This window comes from Schistocerca serialis, chromosome 5, assembly GCF_023864345.2.
Source record: "Schistocerca serialis cubense isolate TAMUIC-IGC-003099 chromosome 5, iqSchSeri2.2, whole genome shotgun sequence".
In the NCBI taxonomy this organism is placed as follows: domain Eukaryota; kingdom Metazoa; phylum Arthropoda; class Insecta; order Orthoptera; family Acrididae; genus Schistocerca; species Schistocerca serialis.
The window spans coordinates 466,247,576-466,268,512 of NC_064642.1; the positions used below are offsets into that span (position 1 = coordinate 466,247,576).

At 41.5% G+C, this 20,937-nt stretch overlaps 1 protein-coding gene across 3 annotated transcripts in view; it reads right to left on the minus strand.

The window, feature by feature from the left end:
• The window catches only part of LOC126481447 (methyl farnesoate epoxidase-like), a 248,962-nt gene that overhangs the window by 69,869 nt on the left and 158,156 nt on the right, over window positions 1–20,937 (minus strand). For all 3 annotated transcript variants that reach the window (XM_050105215.1, XM_050105214.1, XM_050105213.1), the window contains exons 5-7: window positions 17,216–17,336; window positions 7,831–8,011; window positions 3,537–3,654 (exon numbers count right to left, since the gene is read on the minus strand). In XM_050105215.1, coding sequence (XP_049961172.1) covers window positions 3,537–3,654; window positions 7,831–8,011; window positions 17,216–17,336 — 420 coding nt within the window. The remainder of the gene's footprint in view (window positions 1–3,536; window positions 3,655–7,830; window positions 8,012–17,215; window positions 17,337–20,937) is intronic.

A 20,937-nucleotide genomic window follows, 5' to 3' on the forward strand; every position in this document is an offset into this window, starting at 1 on the left:
AGGATATATTGTCATGTCCACCATTAAAAATTTAGTAATGATCCTAAATGATTGCTGAATGGTGAGTCTCCTGCAATTATTACAGTGTGCTTGAGGAATTTAGGTACTAATGAACTGAGGTTCTCTTTATAATTTTTGAATAAATCAGGATAGCGAGTCTGGCGGTCGAGAGAAGAATCCAGTTACAAGTGTATACCCACAGACAAGTCTGAATCTTGCCAAAACATTCTCACATGCAATTTACATTTCTGTCCTTGTGGGTTTGAGTTTCTTGTCTACTAAAACAAACATAAACCTCTTTTCCCTAGAAGCCTGTCCCATTGATATACGCTTTCCCACAAATCTCACTGCTGTCATTTTCAGGTTTTAATTAGATTTCTGTAGCTAGTATTATCTGAGCTTCACTCGTTTTTAGGAATGTTTCAAAATCTGGCACTTTATTGCGAATGATACAGCAGTTACGCAGCAGGATTTTAATAATCTACCCTGAGAGGAGCCGGAGTGGCCGTGCGGTTCTAGGCGCTGCAGTCTGGAGCCGGGCGACCGCTACGGTCGCAGGTTCGAATCCTGCCTCGGGCATGGATATGTGTGATGTCCTTAGGTTAGTTAGGTTTAATTAGTTCTAAGTTCTAGGCGACCGGTGACCTCAGAAGTTAAGTCGCTAGTGCTCAGAGCCATTTTTGAGAGGTGCGTTACTCTTGATCTTACGCTGATACTTCTGGGTCTCTTACTGCTCTTACACTGCAGTGCCAATGAAACTGGTATACCTGCCTAATATCGAGTAGGGCCCCCGCGAACTCGTAGAAGTGCCACAAAAAGACGTGGCGTGGACTCGGCTAATGTCTGAAGTAGTGCTGGAGGGAACTGACACCATGAATTCTGCAGGGCTGTCCATAAATCCGTAAGAGTACGAGGGCGTGGAGAGCTCTCCTGAACGGAAAATTGCAAGGAATCCCAGATATGATCAATAATGTTCATGTCTGGGAAGACTGGTCACCAGCGGACGTGTTCAAGCTCAGAATTGTGTTCCTGGAGCCACTCTGTAGCAATTCTGGACGCGTGGGGAGTCGCATTGTCCTGCTGGAATAGTCTAAGTCCGTCGAATTGCACAATGGACATGGATGGATGCAGGTGATCAGACGGGATGCTTAAGTATGTATCACCTGTCAGAGTCGTATCTAGACGTATCAGGGGTCCCATATCACTCCAACTGCAAACGCCGAACACCATTACAGAGCTTCCACCAGCTTGAACAGTCCCCTGCTGACTTGCAGGGCCCATGGATTCATGAGGTTGTCTCCATAACCGTACACGTGCATCTGCTCGGTAGAATTTGAAACCGGACTCGTCCGACCAGGCAACATATTTCCAGTCATCAACAGTCCAATGTCGGTGTTGACGGGCCCACGCGAGGCGTAAAGCCTTGTTTCGTGCAGCATCGACGGTACATGAGTAGGCCTTCGGCTCCGAAAGCTCATATCGATGATGTTTCATTGAATGGTTCGCACACTGACACTTGTTGATGGCGCAGCATTGACACCTGCAGCAGTCTGCGGAAGGGTTGCACTTCTGTGACGTTGAACGATTCTCTTCAGTCGTCGTTCGACCTGCCCTTGCAGAATCTTTTTCCGGACGCAACAATGTCGGAGATTTGATGTTTTATCGGATTCGTGATATTCGCCGCACACTCGTGAAATGGTCATAGGGGAATATCCCCACATCATATCTACCTCGGAAATGTTATGTCCCATCGCTCGTGCACCGACTATAATCCCACGTTCAAACTCACTTAAATGTTGATAACCTATCATTGTAGCAGCAGTAACCGATTTAACGACTGCGCCATACACGTATCTTATGTAGGCTTTGCCGACAACAGCTACATAGTCTGCTTTTTTATCTGTCTCTGTATTTGAATACGCATGCCTATACCAGTTTCTTTGGCGCTTCAGTGTATTATGTAGACTGAATGGAGAGTCTGCTACACTAAAAAAACTCATGTGCATCCAACACATATTCAGGTACACTCATTCATCTACCTGGGTAGCAGCCTCTGATGTGTAGAGGATACCCAAACCACTTAGGGGGACCCTACATTTCTCAACGGTACGGGGAAAGTCTAAGAAGTAGCAGCCTAGCTTGTCACCGAACCTTCACAGGGACTGGATTAAACCTCCCATGCAACTCAGAACATGATGGCCATTATCAGTTATGGGATCAATGATGAAGATTGTGAGATTCACTGAAAGTCTGTGAACAAAGTTGGTATTCTAGCCTTTTCTGCTGGTTGCTGGAATGATCTAAGTTAGACATCAGAATCCAGACGACAGACATCGTTTCCACCAACGAACGCCGACTGCCAGCTGCCGAAATAACTCTTCAGCATGTCGAATAACATCCACAGGTAGCTATACTGAGTGTACATGAGGTTATGTCACATCTCTCGGTGGTAGTTCTCTAAGTGGTAGCATTATGTGTCACATGTTTTTAACTGCCAAAGATTATTAGAGCTCTACCCTTTTATGTTTCCCTCCCCTTGACTCAGGATACAGCGTTTTCTCAATAGATTAAGTGAGTCTCACTGGCTTAGTTTCTGTTTCAATGGAAGACAGTGCCTCGAACTTGTTGCTTAAGGGGACTGATGTAGCATTCTAAGTTGTCCCTGGTCCCCAGTCTCCCCTGTACAGGAGTTCACTGACATGCCACTCACAATCAGATGGATAAGTAGATCCGATATTTTCCGTAGAGAAGACACCATTCACAGGCGAGGATAGAATCTGAGGTATCATTGGTATCTCTGGTACATGACTTCTGATACTCCTTCCAACACACCCATTCGCAGCAGCTTCCAATCACATGACAATAGTCAATGTGATTACCAGCTGCTTACAAAGAGCAAGTAACTCATCCCACGCTAGAGAACAACAATATAGTGGGATTGTATCATGGCACTAATACTGTCCTTTAAACTAATTTTTAGAGCAGATATTCCCAGATATACATGCGGATATCGGCATCGCTGTGGTATTTTATCGGCAAAGTAATTATTAGGGGTGTGGATATCCGGGTCAGTGCCGTCCTGTAAATATAATAATTTGGTTAGAAAAACACAGTTTCATTTTTGATCAGTTACCAGGGCACCCCAGGGGAACTTGACAGTGTAAAATGGAAATATATTGGATTTCAGTTAGTCATAGATGCAACAACAGAGTGATCAGGAAGTACAGTTTTGGAAACGAAGTTGGTAAGTATGGCAAGCGGGAGGGGGAGGGGAGGAGGGGAATCATCATCAATGGCGGCTTTTATAAAAAATCGAGCTTGACAATCTGTATCCTTGTAAGCTGGCTCATGCTACGCTGTCTTACTATATACGTAAACTAAACAATACTGGCACAAAAACTACTGATATATCCTTTCAAGGTTAGTATATCAACTAACGACATTGCAGCATTGTATTTGGTAAGAATAGTTATTAAGACAAAGTAATTAGTGGCTGATGTAGGTTTTGGTAGTTGTGACACATTAAATATACAAACCACTGGGAGTCTATAGCCGTGTAGCGTGGTGTCTTCGAGAACCCGCCGAAATCCACGTATTGGTAACACGTAAGACATTCTCTGTGACTCTATTAGGGCAGCTCTGGTGTAAACCAATCTAAAAATAATGAAAGTTTTTGCCATTATATTACTGCTATGAATTCTCAGGCTTCATTTTTATGGGAGGTGCATCAAAACATGTGATAAAGGTCAATGCCTAAGTTATTTATCTATCAGTTATATTCAACTAGACTATTGAAAAAGAATGCATTGGTAGAGTAGTACTTTCAAACAAGCAAATAAAAGTATTTCTAACTCAGGATGACTAAATATCGCATGTCGTATAACCATTTGAGTGCTACGCCTCGGAAGAATAAAGTGTTGTTAAGATGTTTATTGATCATGCCACCAAATCGCCAAATCGAAAGATGCAAAAACGGAGCCTGAAATATTCGATTCACAGCTCTCGATACTGCTTCTCCGAAGAAGATCACATCACAGTTTCTATTTGCGATCGTTGCATGGGTACAGAAATGACGTGTAGTGGAACTATAGCTCCATCTTAGTGAGGATAATCTGTTATAAAATAAGGGACCAGTAAAGTTTGTAGGGAGTATAACAGTTTACGTTGAAATCAGAATGAATGTCCATATTAACAATTAAGTACAAGAATAAAAGCTATATCTTTATAAATTGTCATGCACCTATTAATTATAACAGAAAATTTTTTCAGAAAGTAAATCAGTTTTGGGGTCTTTTGGATCTGAAATCTTCAACAGACCTAAAAAAATTTTAAAATAATTCTCAGCGGCTTCAATGTGCAAGTTGGGAAAGTAAAGAAATTTCAGAATGCTGTCGGCGAATATCTAGCACACCTGAGAACAAACGGTAATGGCGAAAAACTGATTAGTATGTGTAAAATGTTACAGTTAAAACTAATCTCGACACATTTTTGCAACCTGTCCAGAATAGCCAAAGCTTGAACATCTCCAGCTCCAACCTAAGAGAATTTCAACTGGATCACATAGCCATATCTAAAGGAATATCATGGAAATCATGAATATTAAAGTAATCAGAACTGGGGAATTTAATTCAGATCATTATCACTCTAAGATCAAAATCCTATTTCTCCCATATAAAAAAAGTACAGCCAAGAATATAATCAGATACAACTCCACTACAGTTAATATTACGAAGCAAAATATAGAAAAATTTAGAGACGAAATTGAGACAACAAAAAAGGTGATTGGCAAGAACTCCATGTACAAATTACTAAAACAGCAGAGAAAACTTTAGAACTGGACAAGAATAAAAAGAAAACATGGTGGAACAGAGAGGGAGTGAAATTAAATCAGACGGAAGGTCTAATCCCCCAGCCAAATGCTGCTTTTAACAAGAGAAGAAACCTTTTCACATCCAGCAGCATAGACGAACATCTCAGGAAAAATCTCATAAAGACGTTTGTTTGGAGTGTGCTTATGTACGGAAGTGTAACACGGACACATGATAAGCACAGAAAAACATAAAATAACAGCCTTCGAGATGTGGTGGTACTGTAGAATGCTCAAGATTTCCTGCGTAGACAAAACATCAAACGAACAGGGGCTCCACGGAGCGGAGGAAACCAAGCCTTGTCTTTTGAAGTTCATCAGGCCCAGAAGGAACACATGGGTCGGCCATCTGTTGAGACATGATGGTATCATAAAAGTATCATTGAAGAGACAATAGAAGGGAAAAATACAAGAAGCAGACCGGGACTAGAATACATCAACCAGATCTTGAGGATACCAGCTGCACCATCTATGCAGCCCTCAAGGGGAAGGCCGAAGACAGAAATGCATGGAAAACTGCTGCTAACCAACCTGATGGCTGAAGTCATGAGAAGAAGAAGAAGGTAGTGTTATTACCTCACAGTGGAGCACACAAACTGCTACATTGCACGAAATACAAACATAATTTTCCCCGATTTCTGAGCCCTGAACTGCCTTACTGACCCATGCGACTGAACACAGGTTTCGTCTACATAAAATAAAAAATAAAAAAATTAAGAAACGTCGGTTCCTTAGGTAGTGAACACGATCTTTCTTTCGTTGAGCAGAACCTTTCCGCTTTGGAAGAAACTATTTAATTTTCATATAGCAAGTTGCGTTTCACGGAATACAAAATCTCCACCTTCAAGAAGAAGTTTTTATAAGTTTTTGCAGTTCTCTACACAGATGAATTTCACTTTTATCATTTCCTCGCTGTACAGCAACCTGCAACTGCAGAGAAGCCAGGATATATTTGTTCATACGAAACGAATTTTAATTTCAAGTAGAATATCCTTTTTAAGAATAGCAGTTACAACTGTGTTTTAAGAAATGTAGGTCTTTTAGTTTCACAGAAGGAGATATTGTCAAGCATTATATTATTAAATAAAGAAACAATAAAACATTGATGAAGCGTTGAAGCAAAGAAGGAGAGTGAATTTATGGGCTAAAAGAGGAGATAAGCGGCCCATATAATAAAGAAGAAAAAATAGAAAGTTGGCAGCGCACTCACTCGCGAAAGACAAACGTACCAGGTTCGAGTGCCGGTCCATCGTACAGTGTTAATATAAAATTTCATGCTTTACTATTGTAGCTCAGATCAGGAAATATTCCTCATGATAGTGATTTTTTTTAAGATGGTGTATATCTTCTGTATTAGTCGTTCTTTTCTGACACACGGTTAAGTTTCTACTACAAACCGTCCTTCCTCGAATAAATATTGTAATTAGATGTATAGATAGTTGTCAGCAGCTTTACTGATACCCAAGACTGTAAGTTGAAGAATCAAGAAGAAAGACAAGAATTCTAGTTATTTCACTTTCAGAAGATGATCAAAATAGAAGTATGGCATTGTAATATATGAGTATGCAAGAAGACTGTGAATTCAATAATTGCTAGGGACATTTCATAAGTAATGCTCATGTTGGTATTACTGTGGATTGTTTGACGTAACAACAGTGAAAATTACGCCACATGTAGCCGGGAGCTTGAGGAAGAAGCATGTGCTTTTGTTTTTTCGCTTTGTACTTTAACATAAAATTGCCAAGAGGCAGAAGTAGACCCTGCAGGGGCCTCGGGTACTGTGTCTGTTGACAATCAGGGGTCGTACATCAAGACAGAAACTTTACGTGGCCAAAACCCAACAGAAATCCAAAGTGCGTTAAGTGAAGTTTTTGGTGTATTTAGAGCGGACCGTAGTACAGTTTCACGTTGGGTTAATCGTTTTAGTGGTGGTCGTATGAGCATAGATGATAATCCAAGATCTGGAATGCCAGAAACGCAAACAGATGAATGTATTGTGAAACTTGTGGCAGATGCTCAGGGAAGAGATTGCAGTGCAATTTGTGAGGAACTCTCTGAAGCCACGGCAATTCCCCCAACATCAGTATTTCGTATGATGACAAAAGATTTGAAGAAGAGAAAAATTCCTGCGAGATGGATCCCACACAGTTTCACTGCTGAAGAGAAGCAGAAACGTTGGAACCATGCTCAGACAACGATTCGTCCGTGAAAGTAAAGGATTCTGGTGTCGAATTGTACATATTGATGAAACCCAGGCTAGAGACTTTGAACCGGAGTTGAAATAACAGTCCAACGAGTAGAGACCTTCAAAGTCAAAGCAAGTAATGATCACCAAGGATTCATCATGACAGATAGAATCCCATGTGGAACAAGTGTTGCAGCTGTGTATTATTCTAACTTCATGCAAAACCTACGCAGAAAAATGCACAAAACCCGCACCTCAGCTGCTCGAGCCACTCATTCTTTACGACAATGCTCGCCCGCGTATCGGCAATGTTGTTGCCCGAAAACAGTGCGAAAACGGGTGAGAACTGTTGCCGCATGCCCCCTGCGGCCCGTACAGCCGGGACATGAGACCAGCAGACTTCGACTTGTTCCCGAAGTTGAAAAAACCTATGAAATGTCACTCGTATAATAGTAAACGAAGAGGACAGTCGTGGTACTGATGGTAGATGACAGAAAACTGAGATGCTATAAGAGTATGAGAGTATTTTTTAAAAAATAAATAACTGTACAGGTAAAGCAAAGCACACAACAAAGAAACTGTAGAGAACTGAAAAGCGAGACGACGTTTCAAAATTAATATTGTAAACAGTCAATGCTACACAGATAATGGTAAACCTCAAGTCATTTCTCGAAATGAGGGTTTGTGGGTTAGATATGTCACAAAATTGCAAATTCTAGATTTCAAGTCTCATCAGTTTTCTCCTATACGTTTAACGGTAAAAAGTTTATCCAAGTACCTGTCTTTGTCTTCGAGTGTTGGAGGTCCGTCAGTACCAACTGCTTCTTTTATCTCATTGTGCACTCGTTCTTGGACATCGGGATGCCGTAACATCATAAGAAAAGCAAATTGAAGAGCGCTGCTTGTTTCTTCCAAGCCAGCAACTAACATGTCGTATAACACCATGAGAAGCTGATCCTCTAGAAAATAAAGAACAACATAACAAATTGGTCGCGAAGAGATTATCTAACTAAAATTCCCAAGAAAAGTCTTGTAGCACTGGTGTACCTGTGAAAACATTTGGAATTAGATTCAAGGGGAGCAGTGATTGAAAGACCAGGCTTTATGAAAATAACACAATAAAAACAAATTAGTAACAAAAGTACAGGCAATCCCTTGGAAATTGCACGTATGTGAAATCAAAATCTGCATCAGGATAACATTCAATAACATGTTGCTGTTCACCACACATAGCAACATGGTTTGATCCACTTTGGCTCATTGTCCACGTTAGTTGCAGCTGAAGCCTATTTCAGTTTTCGATGGCAGCATCCCGAGTAAGATTTCCACGACTATGCACTGATAGTTTCAACTTGTTCCAAGCATGCTCAGTCGGATTCGTGTCATCAAATACCGTAGAACAGGTGTGGCCAAGATATCAGCTCGTAGGAATTGCCCGAGTCCGAGTGCCAAAGCGCTCAGCCTCACGTCACGGTACCCCCGCCGCTGCGCCGTGCCGGAGGACAGGAAAGAGGAGAAAACAGTAACCGCGCCACATTGAAAAGGCAGTACAGTCGTGCTGCATATGACGTGGCCTTATGTTTCACATTTGTCAACAACACAAATCACAAACAAAACAAGTTTTCAGTGTAAATTAATTAATTTTGGCGCTCTGAAGATGTAATATAATTTTTATCTGGTAGAAACAGGCTGCATATGGACAAAAGCAGACAATTTCACAGATTTTCACAGTCAGTTTGCCACGTAACCGTGACTTTGTTTAGTGTCGAAAATAGCTCTTACACACAAATATGTCGATCGAAATACTGCAATGCTTTTGCAACTTCATTATGAAGTCTCGGAAAACCTACCTGAGAAAAGCAATTTAGATGTCCTGGACCCAGTTTTAACGTAAAAAGATTTGCAATTGAGAGTAGAATTACCTTTCAGTTTAGTCAGTTACATCTGCATATGCATAGGGGTGCTTCCAACTGAAACGGCAAATGGTCTCTAAAACACGCCGAAAACAGTTGTAAGGTTGACAGTGTCGTCAAAAGCTCGATGGAGCCACAGCGAGTTCGTCAGACCACGCGCTTTCTTTGACGCCATTTAGTTTATGGAATTTGATTGTCTTTGTCAGGATGAGTAACTTCTACAATGCGATTTTCTTTTTAAATGCATCCTTATCAAATCAGAAAGAAGTTTCCTTGCAATGTCTTACTGTGGCCAGTGTGCAGTTAACTCCATTTAAAATGCGAGGTCTGCAATCCATTGCGGATGTTCTAATTTTCGTTCCTGCACTCCTTTTTCCTTCATAAATTGAGCAATCTTCTTTCGCTTGATCCTTGGTCCCGCAGTTTCCGCAGGGTCGGCACTGTTACAATCGGATTTGACATGGTTAATTAGAAGGGGTGGCCAGATGCCCTTCCTGTCACCACCCTTTACTCCCTGCGACAGAATCAGTGCACCCCAGCTGTCTGCTCCTAGTGTAAATCGTGAAATAGTGTGGACGTGTTTCAGACGTCTGCGAGTCGTGGAACTGAAGCAGGACTTGGGGACCAGCCCGGTATTCACCTAGTAGGATGTGGAAAACCGCCTAAAAACCATATCCAGGATGGCTCGCACACCTGCCCTCGTCGGGGCGGATTCGATCCGGGGCTGGCGCGCCTACCTGAGGCCAGGAAGCATCGTATTAGCGCTCTTTGCTTACCTGGCAGGTTTTCATAAATTGAGCAATAGCGAAATTTAAATCGAAACATCGTTCCAGGCAAGCCCCTTGACTTAACCAACGCAGTTTGCAGTAATATATGAAGTCCCCACACTCTTCGTTCATTTCCACTGAAAATTGTGGCAACTGATAATGGAATAATGGGTGTGACTTCAGAAGTTTTACTGCTCATATCACCACTTTCTGAAAATGCTGTATGCATTCACATTTAGCACAAAGTGCATTTTGATGTACAGAACACTTAATCCCGTTTGTCGATCTAATAACTTTTGCTCTTTCATTGTCCTCTAGAAGATTAAAATCTCTCTGCGTGTTACTGTAATGTCGTTTCGTAGCAAATAAGTAGTACCCGTCGCTTATGCGAATTGAGAATTCTCATCCATTTCTTCTGTCATTCCCATTCATTTGAAAGGATTGTGACGATAGATCGCTAGACTGCTCCTCTTTGGGCCGAAGTGGCCGTGCGGTTAAAGGCGCTGCAGTCTGGAACCGCAAGACCGCTACGGTCGCAGGTTCGAATCCTGCCTCGGGCATGGATGTTTGTGATGTTCTTAGGTTAGTTAGGTTTAACTAGTTCTAAGTTCTAGGGGACTAATGACCTCAGCAGTTGAGTCCCATAGTGCTCAGAGCCATTTGAACCATTTGCTCCTCTTTGTGCAAATAGGCACTGGACCTGTGAACGTCCTTCACACCACAAACAAAAAGCGAACGGTAAACAGCGCTGATACTACCATTCTGCCGAACTCGAATATTTGTGCCGAACGCAAAATGCCGCCGCGCAATGTTAAATGAAATGTCGCGCTGTTCCGGGTACTTGCGAGAAGCGCTGAACAAAGCCGAGTGACAACCTGGGCCGCACACGATGCACGCATGAAGTCATGAAGTTTGGTATGCCGCAGACCATTCCATTCAGTTGATTCCTGCTCCCAAAGAGCTGGGTTTATGAGATGGGTGCTGTATAGCGGCGCACTGCCGTCTTGTAAAACGAAACTGTGGGTCTGTCTCGATACAACACAGCCTCCAAATTACCCTCGATTGCGACGAGAAGCGTCCGAAATTTGTACCTGGTACCGGTCCAAAACATAACTGACCCAACCCTCCCCCCCCCCCCCTCCCCCTTAATCCCTGGGACTGCACGCATTGGTACCTTCGCGCCTCCTCACTCTTCGACGACGACCATCAGGTGTAAGAAAAATCCTGCAGTCATTGGTGAAGAGAACGTGATGCCGTTGATCCGCATTCAATTCCAAGTTCTACTTTGCCCAGCTTCATCGTGCATTAGCTGCTGAGGTGTTGGTACTACTGACCATAATGGACGTCTAGAGACCAAATTGAATGTGAGGAGACAAATGTGTACAGTCTGTCTCGATGCAATTTGCCCTCTAACTGTTCTTCATTAACTATTCTCCATGCCACCATTTTCCTCTTGGCTATCGTCGATTTTAAAGAGATTTTCACGAGAAATTTAGATAAAAAGGAAAAACCGAAGGTATTTGAGTCGTGAGAGTTTATAAGTAGATATTAAAGCTCGGTTATTTTTGCCGATTGATATAGGGCATTTCTCTGGTGTGCCAAAAGGGCGCTGGGTGAGAGGTTTATGAAAGGTGGCCTGTCACGAGAGAACTTCGTCGCTCAGACGGAATCTGCGGCACAGAGAACAAACTTATGGTGAGCAAAAGCTGAATACGTGATATGTTCTCGAATGCGAATATTTCCTCGGTTGTCGGAAGATTCCAAGGCGTGTTGTGTGGCTCAAGGTGACTGTTGCCTTTGAATTACACTGAAGAGTCAAAGAAACTGGTACACCTACCTAATTATCTTGTAGGACTCCCGCGAGCAGGCAGACGTGCCACAACACGACGTGACATTGACTCAGCTAATGTCTGAAGTAGTGCTGGCGGGAACTGACACCATGAATCCTGCAGGGCTGTCCATAAATCCGTAAGACTACGAGGGGGTGCAGATCTCTCCTGAACAACACATTGCAAGGCATCCCATATATGCTCAATAATGTTCACGTCTATAGAGTCTGGTGGCCAGCGAAAGTGTTCCTGGAGCCACTCTGTAGCAATTCTGGACGTGTGGGATGTCGCATTGTCCTGCTGGAATTGCCGCAGTCCGTCGAAATGCACAATGGACATGAATCGATGCATGTGATCAGACAGGATGCTTACGTACGTGTCACCTGTCAGAGTCGTATCTAGACGTGTCAGGGGTCCCTTATCTCTCCAACTGCGTACGCCTCACGCCATTGCAGTCTCAATTAACTTGAACAATCCCCTGCTGACATCCAGGGTCCATGGATTCATGAGGTTGCCTCCATATCCGTACACGCCCATCCGCTCGATACAATTTGAAACGAGACTCGTCCGACCAGGCAACATGTTTTCAGACTTCAACAATCCAGTATCGGTATTGACGGGCCCAGGCAAGGAGTAAAGCTTTGTTTCGTGCAGTTTTCAAGGGTAGACGAGTGGACCTTCGGCTCCGAAAGCCCATATCGATGATGTTTCGCTGAATGGTTCGAACGCTGGCACTTGTTTATGCCCAACAGTGAAACCTGCAGCAATTTACCGAAGGGTTAGTCTTCCGTGACGTTGAATGACTCAGTCATCGTTGATCCCTTTCTTGCACGATCTTTTTCCGGCCGCAGTGATGTGAGAGATTTGATGTTTTACCGGTTTCCTGATATTCACGGTACACTCGTGAAATGGTCGTACATCCCCACTTGATCGCTACCTTGGAGATGTTGTGTCCCATCGCTCGTGTGCCGACTATAACACCACGTTCAAACTAACTTAAATCTTGATAACCTGCCACTGTAACAGCAGTAACCAATCTAGCAACTGCACCAGACACTTGTCTTATATAGGCGTTGCCGACCTCAGCGCCATTATTCTGCCTGTTTACAAATCTCCGTATTTGAATACGCATACCATTACCAGATTCTTTGGTGCTTGAGTATATAACGTTCTGCCGTGATAAACGTTCAGTCCGTTCTCAATAGAGGAGCTACAACATTGCAAAATAATATAATTGCATCTGCACTATCTATCTCCGTTTCTCCTTCACCGTTCACTAGCTGCATCCATGTGATCGCTGAAAGCTTCGGTTGTAATGCTGTTTAAGACGATATTTGTCTGTATCTGACGGTGGATTAATCTGTTGTAGTAGTGGTCAATGTTAAACGTAACTTAGGATTGTAGTGGTTTTGCGAGGGGCTGGTTGAGCCGCCATGGTAGGCTCCCTCGGCCAGATGTAATGAGAATGTGTAAGCCCACGAGGGGCTACTGGCTGTAATTTATATTCTGGTTCATCTTAATTTTGATACTAAGTAGATATAGCGTTATCTATTCAAGATTTGGCTGTATGTAACTGTACCTCCTAAGTTCATTTCTATTGGTTTCATGACTGTATTTAATGGAGTTTTCAAAAAAGTAATTATTAAAAATCTGGTATTGGCATTGTGGTGCCGTCTCATATGAGCGGTTTAGCTCAGCAGTATGTAATGTGATAAATTACTCCTGAAATCAGCTAATTCCACAATTAATGATAACTCACTTAAAAATTCTTTAAAAATCATTATTATTGCTATTTTAGCGCTGTGTCTGCTTTGATAATTAATCATTGTGTCTCCGGACGAAATGTGTTGACGAACACAAAACTAAAGACTCGAGGATCGAGGTATGATCAACATCAGAGCAGGCATTATGCTAATTCGTCTCAGGCCAGTGTGAGGAGGCTGGCCAGTGTATCATGTTATAACTCGCTTCTTTCCTTTCGACTCTTTCTTCTAGAGAATCACTCCACTGCCGTTCAGTCACTGACATATTACAAACACAGAAAGCTGAGGACCACACATTCACACAGAACTGACACAAATTAGAATATCCATACAAATTGTTTCAACTTGTTTGTCAATTAAATTACAAAATGTACTGATCCTGTATAAAAAAGTAGTCGTTTGCATTAGTAACAATGACTCACTTGTTTAAGATGATTTTGTTTGGTTTTTAACAAATTTTAGACCCTTTCTTGAGAACAGCTGTAATATTTACTTTTATTATGGATAGCAGAACTCTTTTTCACCGTTTTGCAAAACAACGCAGCGGACAAAGTACTAAGTCTAAATTCGTCGAGAAAGAGTGTCACCAAATCACTTTGGGTATGTTATATCCATCTGAAGTCACTATAGTCCGATCGACGAACGGTGACGGTTCGTGCAGGTCGATGAAAGGAGGAGATTAGTATTAAACGTCCCGTCGAGTATTACTGAAATAGATGTGAAAATTATGCCCTTTAAATATGACGAGGCACACCTGTTTTATAAAAAAAAAGCATGTGCTAATATGCTGGAGCCATAGTGGCATCGTAAAATGCTAAACAGAAAATCAGTGCCAGCGTCACCACACATGTATAAATTACGGTATATACTATGGCCATCTCGTCTGCAGTGCAAAACAAACTGCCGTTAAGTAGCCGCAAAATGTTTGTCTCGCATGCTCGCCAGATGTCGCTACTGTACGTGTACACGTATTCTTGAATAATGAAATTATACGATGTAGAGTAAAAAAGAAAAATACAATCGGTAAAGTCTGTAGTAGGCTTACCACGTGCAAAAGTCATTACAGTATCAAAATGCAATAAATTAAGACACGACAAAAGTTGGATTGTTAAAAAGGAAAAAGTTAAGCGATAATAATTCTGGTACACTCTGGTGGCGAATTATGGATGAAAATATAAAGGCGTAAGTAATAACCAGCTTACGGAGTACACAGAATAATATAAAAATGACAAAAACAAAGAGCGGAAGAAGCATATTGCAGCAAATAATCAGCGCCCTCTGTTGGCGCTACCTACAGAATGCCACATAGGCGAGAAGGTGTTAGACAGTTAGAGGAACGTAAGCGCCAGAGGTCCGCTCGTACCCTGCGACGCACCATTGCAAGAAAAGAATGATAAAACTCATTACCAGTCAATTAACAAGATTATCTAGTTAGTGGAAGATGTTATACAAACCGAGAAGGGAGAAGAAAACGCTAGAGTTATTCGCTCAACGTGAGAAAAACGAAACGAATTAGTAAAGCATTCTGTACTATGTCGTTTTAGGGCAGACGAAATTGTAGATATGTAATGTCTCAGCAGGAATTTGTTGCTGAGCAATATTCGTTAAGACGTAATTAACATTTTTAGTAAGTTTAACAGCTGGATTTGACAACTAAGTCAACGTATTTATGTGGTTACATAATTAGCTTTTCCATCTACGGAGTTATGTGTGGTAGTAGTAAATTCTTTGGGAATATTTTATCCGTTATCGTGTTCAATAGCTTCAGTAAAGTTGTGAATATAGTTTTTATGTCATAACTACATTTTTTCGTAGAAATTTTGTGTGTTTTTGTGTGTGTGTGTGTGTGTGTGTGTGTGTGTATCTCGATTTCTATTTCTTCTAAAAAATCCATTTTTGAGCCCTTTAGTGTTGTGTGCAGAATTTGCATCGTATTTTCGATCTGGTTTACGCTGTGGTTTTCTGTTCGCATGTGGCTGAAGCCTGTGGATAGGTTTGTGTCACTGTTTCTGATATGTTCTAGGTATGTAATTTTGAAATTTCTGCCTGTTTGGCTTATACATAAATTTTCTTAATAATTATAATGTAAACCAGGTCGGATAGGCGACGACAATGCTGCACATAACACCGAAGGGGCCAGTAATGAATCTTTTAGAATAAATATAAATCTACATAAACACACGTAAATATCCCAACAAAATTTTTAACGAACAAACTGACTAAAAATATAAAAATGATATTCACAACTTTACTGAAATCACAGAACATGATAACGGATAAAACAGGCAAAGACAACAGCAACAAACATTAGCAAAGATTTACTACTACCATGCATAACTCCATAGTTGAACAAGCTAATTATGTAACCACACAAAAGAGGTGACATAGTTGTCAAATAAAGCTGTGAAACTTACCAAGAACATTAAACACATATTAACGAATACTGTTCAGCAACAAATTTCAGTGCTGAGAAATGACATCTCTGTAATTTCGTCTGCGCCACACCTTAGATACGCAGCAGTACAAGGTATCAGACAGCGATAGACATACATAAAACTGTTATTAGTTACAAATAAATACAGATACATGCACTAGCAACTCCATATGTTTTGAGCTTGATAATGGCTACGGAGCCGAAATAAGCTTATACCCCTAAGAAATAACATCGTAATAAAAATTCTTTGAGTATAGAAGCGTTTTAGCTTACTAAACATGTAAAATTCCGTAGAGCTACCAAACTGCAGTGAGGCTGATTGCTACGTTACACAGACTGTTCCAAATGGTCACAGACATTTTCCGTGCCATTAAGACTGGATGATTCATAGGCCCAGTGGAGGACGCCTGACCCTCAAGAGTTCCTTAGCAAACCTTTTGATGAAAACAGAGTTTTAGGTATAATATTTTTGCCGTCCTGGAAAAACTTATACATGTTTCTGTTACGAATCATTCACGCTTAATAAAGGAATGTTTGCATCTAACTGTGATAATGGCCATTTTAGAAAATTGTAATGATTGTAATTTTCAATGTCCGCATAGAGGAGAGAACTTCGGAGACTGTTTAAAGACTCTGAAGACACTTATATTAGCAAATGCAAAATCCGGCAGGGATGTATAACATCCAGCACCCCTAATGAACCATATTTTAAGTAGAGGTGTGAGATAAATTTTATTGCACATTATGATGTGTCACCCGAACAAGACACAGCCAGGGCAAAAGCACCACAGGCCCAAAAATGCGAGCTGGTGCCAATGCCATAGAGACTCACCACTTGCTCGAGTTCCACCAGGGCCACGGGCGGCTCTGAGGATGAAGATATCGACTTCGCCTCGGTCAGTTGCCGGCCGAGTACAATCCGCCAATGACCGGACGACAACGTACAGAGGCCTACTTGGAAGATAGAAGAGCAGTTCTCGCCCACATGGTTATAAATCATCGTCCAGGGCTGACTTGGACAGGGAACTTCGTTTATTGAATTCTTGGAACTGAACAAACAGTTGTTTTAATTGCATTAGCTATGTACTGTGAAGTTTACCTACGATCATTAGCACTTAGCTATTCAGGGCCTTTTTGTGTTATATTACAAGCAGTGTTGGAGACTTCAATATTAAACTAGTCACAAAGATAAGTAAACCTTTCAACTCATCTGTGTGACTTTGTTACTAATTTGTTGGAGTGTTGTAGAACCTTCGTTCTCCTATCCTATTACCTGACCCTGGGGCATAGCTGTGTAATACTGGCAGGGAGAAATTGTCTCTGCGGTGTACTGTACCAGAAGCCGTTTAACGAACTCACAGACTCGGCCTGCAACTGCAGTGGCAACTTGGCCTTCACAGCAGTAGCGACGAGGCATTTCCAAAACTGGCGACGAGGATTTACAAAACATTACTTACCCGTAAATGTTGTGTTATCCTCTTGAGCATCTTCTGGTTTTGCAATTTCATACAAATATGCATCTATGAGATCTCTCTTCTTCCCTGGAAAATATGTAGCCTTGTGGTCTTCGATAAGTTTCTGGAAAACAGTAAAGGATTTTTGTTAAATATAATTGCGTAAGTTTTTACAGACAGAGTAGTAACTTAACATAAAAGATTCCTGAGTATCGTACCTCGTCATAATGTGAAAAACTATGCTGAAGAAACCAGAAGAGTGCCACTGTAAGCGCGGCCGAAACGTTGGTTTCTCCAGCATACCTTTTCTTTACATTATGGCGCGGTATGATGGTATGATACTCAGAAAACTTTTGTGTTAGCAGAGAATAAATAGTTGTCTCTGAGTGCACAGTATCCACGCCAATAAGAGCAATAAGAAAATATCTTTCAGATATTTAATGAACGTATTTTTTCCTTTTACGTGTAACTGTACGGCCTTGTCAGTAACATCTGCGAGTTTCGTAACACAGTGTACAGTGAGCAATCATCTTCGAATCTTTCGTTTACCAGCAAACTGTTTCCCTTTGACGACGCTGCTATGTTATTATATCAAAAATCTCTCTTGCTTAATGCGAAGCAATGGTGATAATTTGATTTCAACAAGTATTTAGCAGTGAGAGCACTGGTTGCGACACCGGATTCGAATTCGGTTTAGGTACGGTTACGTACGTCGATCGCTCAGTTTTGTTTAGATTTTCCATTATACTTTTTCTATATCAGTTCACGTGACAAGTAGGTTGATTAAGCGACAAGTCCACGATCAATATATTACATCATACTTGTCCATTAGGGCTAGTGTCCAGTCTCACACATCCACTAGTCGAAGGTAGATGAAACCTGGGTAATTTCTAGAACTGCATCTGCATATTCTGCGGGACACTATCGGTAGGGTATGACATATAGTTCTTTTTATTGCTGTATTCTCAGATAGAGAGCGTGGAAAGAATGATTGCTACCATGGCCCTTTTTTCTTTATTATTATTTCATTCTCATATAGGGGCGGTCTGGTAATAGCTGTTTCCACTCTTCAGCCATAGGATTACAATTTAGTCAGAAGACATTACAAAATTAAAGAGTTAAATTAAGTGGCTAGGAGAAGTGACTCAGCATAAAAGAGGAGAAAAAGGATCTATTTCGGCAAGATTACTGAAACTGGATGTAGTATTTCACTAAAAATGAGATGTTTGTAATAGAAAATCGTTCCCTAAAAATGTATCTTTAACAGACAGTTAATGGACCAGAATGTTCTTAAGCATCAGAAACACTCATATTAAGTTCAATAAAAGGAAATAAAGAAATCAGTGATACGGAAAGACACATTGTAGGGTAGATATTAGGAAGTAGAATGACAGTATAGAAATAGTCCCATACTCAGGGAATAAGTGTAGGGGAAGGAGATGCAGGAATCCTGCACCGCTGCTCATGGCAATGTCCTAGTGGAGGTGACTGGGCAAAACGACAGTAGTAACATTTAAATTAAGAATTAATATAGAAGAACGTAATCATGTAAAAAAAACCAGACAAATCAGGAAAAAAAAACTAATGTTATGTCGTCATATACAAAGAATGAGTCGTAGCAGACTGACAAGAAAGTACAGCATTCTGAAAAATTAAAAGGCAAACATAACTGGCTTAGCAAAGTGCAGATTGGCTTCAATATGCAGGAAACTGGAAACAGAAGAAAATGTAGAAAAAATTAATAGATGGGACAGTATCCAAACCAAATCTGTTCCAAAAATTCTCGGAAGAAAATGGACAGCGGAAGAGGGGGAAGAAGAATGTGAACAGAAGGTGTACTGCAGAAAGCTCAAGCTAAGTTAGTGGCTTAAAAGTGACACTTAGCTGATCTGTACCAACAGAAGAAGAAGTAACCAAAAGATGATTGTTTAATATAAGCACTGTGCAATTTTTTGCGTAAGTTTAGCTTACAGTCGATTATTTTAAGATCTGAATGCGGTGATGTTGAGGTTCTTCCTTGTTTCGGAGATGACGATACTAGTGCCGATGCTGGTGGAGACGGCGGTGCTTTTTTGTTGTGCATTAAATGAATGTGAAACAAGCAGCGTTATATTTTCGATACAGTGCAGAATTTTAACTACACCTATGATGAACAGTCTGTGGTGTGCGGCAAAGCTGTCGACCTTTGGAGGAAGACCTGCATACGATATTTTACAATTTCACGTAATTCATAGCCTGGTGCAAGAAAATAATAAAAGTAACCTGATGAGCTGGTTTAAGAACGGTTGAGTTGAACTTAAAATTACGCAGAGTGTTATTAGTATAGACACAAAATAGTATTGTTTTTGAGTTACTCTGTCTAACAGTACTGAAGTGCGAATATATATATATATATATATATATATATATATATATATATATATATATATATATATATATATATATGTGTGTGTGTGTTTGTGTTTGTGTGTGTGTGTGTGTGTGTGTGTGTGTGAAAACCATTTCTAGCAAGGTATTCGAATGGTGTCCCTTGTTGTTGTGTGAATGCCGAACTCGAAATTCCCTACAAATATACCGAATTGGGAACCCATTTGCCCTCATTTCTAGTTAGTAATGGAGCACAGCTGATGTGGTGCCTTTTGTTGTATGGGTTGCATACATTCAGAAGCAAGCACACAGTCAGGGGCAAATTATTCCCCTTCCCATAACCTACTGCTATGCTAAGTAATTTATAACAACCCACCCCTCCCCTTCCCCCTCCTTATCCCCTGCCCCTCTGGGAAAAGGGATGCCAATACTGGGGCACTTTTTGTCACCCCTCCTCAGCTCATTTCTGGGCCACTTTCCCCACCCTGGTAAACACCCCTAGCCCTCTGCTCCTCTCCCACACTTCCTCCTCTCCACGCTCACTTCCCCTTGCCCTCCTTCCACCCAAGAATTAGTGGGGAAAAAAAGACCCAGTTGTGCTGTGCTGCTGGAAGCAAGGATCACATAACAAGAAATTCAGATCAATGTCAATTACATTGCAGAGGACAGATTGTTGGTTTATAAAATTCAATAACATATTCTTTATTTATTCAGTTTGTAGGAGATAGTGCTCCACTACTCCCCACCCCCTTCTCCCAGCATGAATGATCCCCAGTATCCCCCTTCCTTTTCCCCTGGCATGAGTGCTCCCCAGCCCTCCCACCCCCACTTACCTCAGCATGAACACAATTTTGACAGCCATTAATGGAAACGATGGTGGATTTATGACCCCCTACTGCTCTAAGTGGTGATTGGGTGGCTGATGCATCCGTAAAATAAATAGAGAGAGTACCCCACCTTATGTCCCTGAACGCTGACAAATAAAAATGGTGGAAAATTCATTCCACTATTTCATCAAATTTATTGACTGACTGTTAATTTGCAGCAGCAATGTGAAACTCTCTATAAATTTGTAACATGTGATTACATGATAACACAAGCACTCTCCTCCTCTCACTGCCTGTCCTCCACACCGCTGCACTGAGTTGCAGAGGAGCTGCTATCAGGGGCCACACAGTCCACCACTACACCAAATGCAAGATCACATCATGTGCAGCGAAACCACTGTTGGGGGGGGGGGGGGAGGGGGGCGGGCTGTTAGCTGACATGAGCCATGTGCCCTGATACCAGTCCGAGGGAACACACATGCCCACCCATCTGAGGGATCTTCCTTTGTTTTCGCAGCCACAGTGGTGGCA